The 8,911-nt window shown below is 33.8% G+C and overlaps 1 protein-coding gene across 2 annotated transcripts; it reads right to left on the bottom strand.

Annotated features, from left to right (window-relative positions):
- Positions 1-359: 359 nt before the first annotated feature.
- LOC124847292 (pre-mRNA-processing ATP-dependent RNA helicase prp5) lies at positions 360-7,887 on the bottom strand. Of its 2 annotated transcripts, none has more exons than XM_088097890.1 (7): positions 7,561-7,887; positions 6,091-6,726; positions 5,214-5,302; positions 4,420-4,519; positions 2,887-3,141; positions 1,547-1,707; positions 360-741 (listed from the first exon to the last, which is right to left on the bottom strand). In XM_088097890.1, the coding sequence occupies exons 1-7, from the start codon at positions 7,708-7,710 to the stop codon at positions 588-590; spliced, it is 1,545 nt and encodes a 514-aa protein (XP_087954016.1). In that variant the 5' UTR covers positions 7,711-7,887; the 3' UTR covers positions 360-587. The 2 variants fall into 2 exon arrangements, with proteins under 2 accessions (XP_087954016.1, XP_047180706.1); XM_047324750.2 differs by having other exon boundaries at positions 360-982; positions 7,561-7,886.
- Between the last annotated feature and the right edge of the window lie 1,024 nt (positions 7,888-8,911).

Genomic DNA, 8,911 nt, shown 5'->3' with positions numbered 1-8,911 from the left:
TCGGACAAGATGATTTCAGTGACTCTTTAAGACACCAATAACAAATCTCATACAATTAAAAGTGAGTTTTAGGACTTTTTAATTATAATTGAAGTTTCATTTTAAAATGTAATTGAAGCTTCACTTTAAAAGGTATAATTTTAATTATAACTGTAATTTTAATAAAAGATTGCTTTAAAATGTAATTGAAGTTTTATAAGCATTCCACAGGTAATCTGAAGTTTGCATGGAGAAGTGAAAAAAGTGCAAACGAAATATTTTAAAATTAAAACTTCCCCTGTTTTGGACAAACAGATAAGCAAGGGACACAAAATACCAATGCCAAACTTCAAAAATTTTCTCTAACTTGAAAATTGATGGAAGGTCTATTAAACAATCTTTAATAATAATAATAAAGTCATGTTAGTTTCAGTCTCATCAATTACCGAGCTTAACTCTTTGTCCATTATTCAACAGTATAAAAAATACATTTTAAAAACAACCATGCAAAATATTGCAAAATTTTCTGAATAGGATTCTTCATGTCCTGCAAGATTTCCTAATTCCAAACTTAGGACACCTATCACCTCTTCCACTCAGCTTCGAGCCTAAATTCCAAAAAAGTAGATGAAATTGAAGTTTGACCTCCCAAGCCACAGAGACAGAATGAACATGAGAAAATGATGTTCAAAACACCTTCTACATTCAATCTTCAACCATGTTTGATGAATGACGCAGATCCAACAGGGTCTGAGGGACTTCCTGACCACATTGTTCAAGAACTGTAATGAGGGCTGAAGCAAGTTCACTATCTCCTTTAGTTAAGAAACTGTACAATACACCCTTGGCACTTTGTCGAGCCATGTTAGTTAAAATATGCACATAAGTGTCAATGGAAGGTACAAAACTAGGTAGGATTACTACATCATATGTCCCTATATCTGTGGTAGAGATATGCTCCAGAGCAATGGCAGAAACCACTTCTTTTTTGTCTGAATCCACACTGTATAAAAAAAAATTCAAATGAATAAGCTCCTATTGAAAGTTGAATAAAAAGAATATCCGGAAAGTCTTTTTCCAATAATCTTCTCCTTCCTCCTATCAAACAAAAAATCAGTTATGCCAAAAAAAACACAGATCTTTAACCATGCTAATGGCCAATAATTTTACACCAAAATTGTCTTCCTCTACCCAAAACCTCATATACCCTGCCTATATAAGCATTTAGATATCTCCTTGCTAGGACCCTTTATATTATTCACATGCTGCCAGTTATCCTGTTCTGTAATGTTCAGGATACATCAGTCACCTTGGGCTCGCTAGTGAAACTTCTCTCCCCCCTAGATCCTATGTTAACCCTTGTTACCCTTGTTAACCAAGGATAGATTTTAGTTTCAGACTATAGTGCTAAACAAGATTCTTTCATATACATCCCATGCACTCAGTAAGAATCTTATTAAGAACCAAATATTCTTATTGAACACATGGATTGTTAACTATTAGAACAAAAATAGAAGCATTAGCATTAAGGGTGCTCAAGATATGGAAAAAAGTATTTGGTGTTTACCTATCATCCAAACTTGCTGAATCAGAATCAAGACAAATGGAACAACCCTTGGATTTGAGAATCTTGAGCAATTTATGACACTTGACATCTTTCCTTAAAATATATAGCATGTTAGAATTCTGAGTACGGCTGTTCTGAAATTGATCCAGAGCCTTCACACTCTGCAAGAATTAAAGATAATTGCATCATGAGTGCTTTAAAACTTTGTCATCTTATCAAATGCATGACTGAATACATGCAAAAAAATTTCAAAGCCTAATGTCTGTAGGAATTAAATAAAACCAGACATAGGAATAGAAATCTGTACAAATAAAACTAACAAATGGAAGATATGAAGATCTGATTGCGTGAAAAAAGATGCAAGTTACTGAAAAAGATATTATTATTTGACAATTTTGAACATAAAACACAATGAACAGATGCCAGTTGGAGTTGCTTAACAAAATAAAAAGGAATTTTTCAAATGGAGTTATATCCATTTAAAACTGGTTCTTAGTTTCATCAGGTAGATAGTATTAAACCTATCAAGTACAACCATAAGCTTAGTAGCCAACAAATAGAGCCTAACCATTTAAAAACCAAAGCCAAGATTCATGTTGAACTAATCCTGTAATTTCTAGAAATTACAAAATAACCAATCCCTATCCACTAGGTGAAGTTGTGCATATGAATCAAATACCATTGGGTTCTATTGAACACCCAATTATCTCTAAATCCATTTAGAACAAGGACTTTTAGTGGTTTCTCTATAAGTTTTTATGCGCTTCCATCTTTATCGACAGGACTATCTATTTTCTCACTGGGACTCGTGGAGGTCTTCTCACATGACTGAACTATATTAGACAAGTTTCTATCATCTCCAAAATAGGTGCTGCTCCCAATTTCTCTGATGCATAAAATGTTAAACATATTTTATCTTTGTAACCATTTTAAGTTAAAGATATAATTTTAGGAAAATAAATCTGAATTTCTTAATCAAACAGGCTAGAAAAGAATGGGCACGGTAATAAGTAAACACTACTTCACGATAAGTTTATACATCTAGAAAGGACACTATAATTAGGCTTGTAGATTATTAAAACAGAGTAATAATTACATAACAAATAGTGTAATGGAGTCCATGAGGTTAACACTGATGCATAGATAAACTAAACAGGTAAAGCAACTGTAGCCTCATAGAAAGATAAAATATATCCTGTTTTAAGCCAAATAATTTGATCCTATGGAGGAGTTGCAAAAATATATAAATTGTTATATTATATATCATCGTACTGTTAAATTTCCATTTGTAAAAAGTCCCTGGTACTAAGCACTAATCCGCAGCATACCAATAAACTTACCTTAATAACTTTATCTTCTTCTGATGTACACACTGTAACAGACTGGACAGTACATGAACTTAGGCTGGTAATTGAATTATTGAGAGAGAGTCGACAAATTGATCCAGTCAGAAGATACTGAACCACTGGGACAGATACGTGGCTGAGGCAATCATTGAAAATCACCATATGGGGATTGCCAGAAATACACTTCTTAATGGATTTTAATGTATCAGCGTGGCCAGCGTTACATATTGCATTAAGCCCATCGATTACCTATTAATATGAAAACAGTAATTAATCAACCCATGATAAATAAAATAAATTATATTAAGAGATAAAAAGGTACCCGTTATAGGGATTACTTTATTTGTAGAATATATCAATTCTGCTAAAGCAATAATGAGTAAGCACAAGTGTGGACATAACTTGAGTAAAATTAAACATGTTTCAACCAATCAAATATAGCAATTTGTTTAAAGATAAAAATATGTTGATTCAGTGGAAATTTATTTCTCCCAATCCTTTCCCTGTAATAGGTGATCTGATAGAGTCATTCCTCAATTTACAATGTATTATCTCTCCCAATCCCTCTGAGTGGGACTATATCATTAGAAAAAGCATGCATTGAGGCACTAGGTCTTATGATGCTCAATAAGTACATCCAATACCAATGTAAAAGGATAACTACATAATTGATCCTTATGGGTCAGAAATATATCCCAGATAAAGAATGCTGTATATGATTGGTACAGGTTGTAGTGCTAACATGATTAGGATTGTGACATTTATAGTGATTCAACACCATTCTTTCTTCTGATTAAAACAATATATCCTAGACAAAGATATATCCTCTAGATGAAAGAACACAGATTAAAAATAAAATAACATTTTGGAGCCAGGAGATGAAGTATGAGACACGCATGAATTTCATAGCAGGAGCAGATGCCTTAATGTAACATGATCAAACTGCCAATGAAACCCCTCCGCCATAAGTCTGATTTTACACTTCCTTATGAAGCAATCAAAAGTTTTCTTTGATGCAAACTACCCATTTGACATATGGGTTGGCGGCGGAAGTGAGTCCATGAGTTTTGAGCTAGAAGGGTTGACTGTTCAGTTTGCACAACTAACAAAGTGGGGTCAGTCAGAGCCTATTTGGTGGATTTAATGTTCTGTTTGGAGTGTTTGCACGGGTGTGTTTTGAGGACTAGACAAAATAAGTAAGGGAGGTGTAGTAGTTGTGGATAGTTCAAACGACTTGAAAGGATTAATATGAAAGAAACAAGATTTTATTCAATTGATTAATTTGAAACAGTACACCAGCCTTTTTATATAGAGAACTCTAACCCTATAGTAATAATTTTTGAGAGATCTCTAGCATCTTTTAACAGCTTAAAAGAGATTCTGGCAGCTTCTAGTAGTACACTTAATATCCTACTAATAACACTCTCCCTCAAGCTGGTGAATAGATATCGATCATTCTCAGCTTGCATGTGAGAATGTTTAACAGAAGTGAACTTACATAAATGGAACACTAGAAAGAAAACTTACCAGCATGGAAATACCAGAAATATCAATTGCCTTCACAGAAACAAGCTCCAAAAGCCTCTCAGGAGTAGAAACAAGAAACTCAGGCTCGCAAGTTTTCATACTGTTGAAAACGATACAAATAACAATGAGATAGATACCATAAAAGGCTAAGAAAACTATTAAAACTTATGTACATGAATACGCCCATTGTTTGTCCAAACAATTATCTTTTCCTGTATCTCCTTATAACTGTCTATTTATTCCAGACATGTTTCTCCATGTAATGTCACTTGCAAATCAAAGGATCTTTTAAAACTAAATTAATTAATTTGATGAACTGCAGTAATTCAAATGACTTCTGTTAAAATGGAATATTCCTATGGAATACAGGAATATGTATTACTTGAGGTCTTAAACACCTCTACACTTACATTTATAGAAAACAAAGTAACTAACCACACTCCTTTCCAACTCACTCTTAGTTGGAACACACTTGAACACAACTCATACACACATAACTCATACACAATAACCAATAACTCTAACAACTTCTTTTAGATCAGAGAAGTAGTTAAGTTATTGAGTCAATCACATGTTCCGGAGGCGGGTAGTTAAGTTATTCTGAAAACACTGTAGAAATCTTAGAAAATATCAAATATGACTCACTTGCCAATAAACTTGAATAAATGAGGAGCATGCCTTAAAAACTTGAATCAAATATGACTTACTTCCCTATTTACGAAGTATAGCATGCCTTTTCATCATACCCACATCAATATTTTATGCAATGAAAACACTGAAGTTTCAACAATTACCCTTGAATTTGATGATCTAATGAAGCACCTGGATGAATACTCACTGTATGTATTCCAACAGATTTCAAAGGCTTGCAAACTGTCCGAACCTATGCATAAATTAGTGAATAAAATGGTTTGTAAAAACCAGATCAATAGTTTGTAAAGGTCCACAGTAACCGAAAATGAATAAAATAGCAACAACAACAACAAAGGCCTTTATCCCACCAGGACCAAGCCAGGAAGCAAATTAGTGAAACTCTCTTCACTTTTATTAACATGAAATTTTATTAAATAGACAACAAAAAGGTCATATTGTAAACTGTGATGAACTGTCCTACTGGTGACATTCAGACTGTTAGAATAATTGCACCTATGTATCATCATTAAGCCTACTTAAGGGTAGTGTGCTAGTCTGTATGTGTAGTATCTATAATAATACCTAGGTCTGCACCTAGGTGTCTAGGGCAGAACCTTAATCTTCCATGTACTTTTATATCAGAACCTCTAGAAATATTTTACAGTTTCAATCTCAAGTCAGACTAAATCACTAAACAAACAAGTGCATCAACCATTTTCATTATAGAGAATTTAGTTGTTTATAGGAAACTGAAGTCCAATATCACTCAATGTATAACCTTAAATTTAAAAGAATCAAAACCAAAATCTCAGAAAACAAGGTCAAGCGCCAAATTTAAACAACCCAGAATATAATATCAAATTTAAAGACAAACTGACATCAGGGGGCCCATGACTCAATTTCCTTTTGAGAATAGAAGGGGAAGGAATGAAGACAACTTAGTCATGTGTATGTGTAAGTAATGATTTTTATCAAAGGTGGGCAAAAACCAAAAAGATCAGCAAGAAAATTTAAGCTCACGGAGGAAATTTAACTGACCTGGACAGCTTTTTCTTGAGAAGGTACAAGGAATAAAAGAAAAGGGCCAGCAAAGGACAAGCCTTCTCTCTCTTTTCTGCTAAACGTATCAGCTGCACTAGAAACCGTCCATGCAATTTGCTCAGTTGTAGCAGAGGTCCCACTGGTCTCCATCAGATCTTTTCCAGTAGAATAACACTTTAAAAACTCTAATCCCCATGGATTCAGAAAGAACGAATTACCCTCTCCATCAGTGTAGGCATCACCATGTCGCAATGCGTTTTCAATTGAACTTAGACACCAGAAGACAAACTTAGAAGGGAACTCTGAAATGTCACAATCATGCCTTTGGGTGCTGGGATGATGAGCCATCTCAGTCGCCTTAAATTTTTTCCTTTCTGAGTTAATGATACGTTTCTGACCCAGATCATTGTTGGCTTTGACAAACTCCTTTTTCCTTTGCAATTCCGGTGCAATATTCCTCTCATGAACTGCACCTTTCTTTCCATCTGCACTCTTCTCATTAAGACGAACCATCTCATCTATTGGTTTTGATTTTAAATGTGTATTCTTTTTAGGACCCTTTGTTTGGAATTCTTCTTTCCCACCTCGATCATTGAATGGATCCTCCGGCGTAGGTAGACTAAAACACATCCCCTTTAATATCATGAAAAAATCAGGTTTACAAAATCTCATTTTACTTAAGTCAAGAAAAAATCACAATAAATACAATTCTTCACAGTTCTAAATGCCAATATTACGTGCCCAATCTAATATCCTAAGTTGTCCATTAGAATCGGGTAGAATAAAAAAATTTCAACCAGTGCACCGACAGTTACTGACAAATAATTGTACTTCTGCTCCCCAAAAATGGTGGGTGATGATGAGGGGCTGTATGGGTACAATCTACAGTATATTATCATTATTTTCTTATTCATATATAAGTTGATCTGTAGAAGTTTTCTAGTTTAACTTCTGCAAAGTAAGATTTTTAACTAATACATAAACGGTCCCTCAGACATAACATGAATTATGGCCAATGTCATGTATCTCATGCATGTAGATTCTGATTTTGGTTCTCAAGTGAAATTTGAATTCATCCACATTTTAAACTTGTGGAACCATAACACACCAAATGCCCACGTGCTCGCACTAACATAACTTATTGTTAAACACAAAATGTGTTAAACTAAAACTGAACCAATAAAACTACCAAAAACCATAGTCGTCATGTTTCCATAGAGCACATAACCACAACCACGGAAAGCATTGCAATCATATAAAACCAGACAGTTCAAAAGAGAATAACCAAAAATGAGGAAAATGTAAACACGGCAGCGGAAATAAAGAGAGGGAAGAAAGATATTTTTCTAATGAGAATGACACAAAGCAAATGAACAGATCAAACAAAAAATACGAAACTAAACCCCCAAACCAAAAGTTAAATATATAAACATTTTAGAGAAGAGAAAGAAGTTGTAGGATGTGTACCTGGCACATGCGGCGTTTGCCGGCCTTGCGGCGCTTCTTGGCGGCGATAACGGCGGCGACCTTGGCAGAGACTGAGGCAGAGCTGCTATTGTTCTTCTTTCGAAGCTTTTTGTTCTTCTTTCGAAGCACAGCATCTTCACCCTTCACCATTGTTACTACCAGTGGAGAAGAAGGGTAGGTGTGGTGCGGTTACGGCGGCGTTTATCTATAGATTCCTCGATTAATATAGCCTTTCACATGCGCCTTTGATTTTGGGGCATGTTCAAATTGAACCAACACTGTGTGAAAAACAAGTATGGGTTCAACTGCTAAATTGATCTGTAAATCAATGTAATCTCATTAGGGTTTAAAGGCAAAAACCCTACATCTTAAAATTATTTCACTGCAGGAACATGACAAAGGATTATATGACTTTTAAATATTTTTTATAAAAAATAGTAAATATATTATAAATGAAAATCTCTGATTGGATAATAGTATAAAACAAGTTTACACTTATTTATAATTTTTTTTCTCATCTTATTAAATTTCTAAGTGATCTTTATCATTTTCTAAAACAAAAAATACTTTTATAATTTTATTTGTCTTTGTTTACATATTTTCAAAAATCTAATAATAAATAAATATGTTAGCTTGTTGTTTATTGAAGGAAAATGTGTTTTGTTCAACATTGGTTTTAATAATTAAATGTTTAAATATATAAAATTTGTATTATATTTGTTTTTTTAATGTGAACATGCTACCATTACAAGTAGTGGAGAGGATGAAAATCACGTCAAAATATAAAAATTAGAAAATTAAGTTTATTGAAACCTGCAAAGAAACAGAATTGGGATTCAGGGTATATCCACATTTTTTTTATTATACTCTTATAAATTTTATAAATAATATATATGTTTACTGTAACGTCCTAAAAATATAGTGTAAAACTATATAATAGAAACATCACATTCATAATACTTCTGATCAGTTCTTACAAAAGATAGGACATATGGTTATGGCCGAACGATTTTACAAAAATAAAAGGGAATAAAACTGTACAAATATATACATATAGAACGAACGGTTTACAACACTTCCTATGTTAAACGATCAATTCAAAAGATAAACAAATGACCGAACACTCCTACAAAAGAGTAGGCCAACAATTGACCGAGCGTCCTAAGGTTCGACCTTCACGTCCGTCTCTTCCAATGCTTCTTCCAGCAACTCTTCTCCTTCTGCTCTCACCCACAGGGTGATCATCGCAATGACAAGGACGAACGAACGGAAATACATGACAAGACAGGAAATAGGGTAAGCTTATGTAATTTAATTCAAGTATCAACATATATTTCACACAATCAACTAA

This window comes from Vigna umbellata, chromosome 8 (assembly GCF_029865625.1).
Source record: "Vigna umbellata cultivar VRB3 chromosome 8, Vumbellata_1.0, whole genome shotgun sequence".
In the NCBI taxonomy this organism is placed as follows: domain Eukaryota; kingdom Viridiplantae; phylum Streptophyta; class Magnoliopsida; order Fabales; family Fabaceae; genus Vigna; species Vigna umbellata.
The sequence above is the reverse complement of the archived record's forward strand: the minus strand, read 5'-3'. Positions and strand labels throughout refer to the sequence as shown.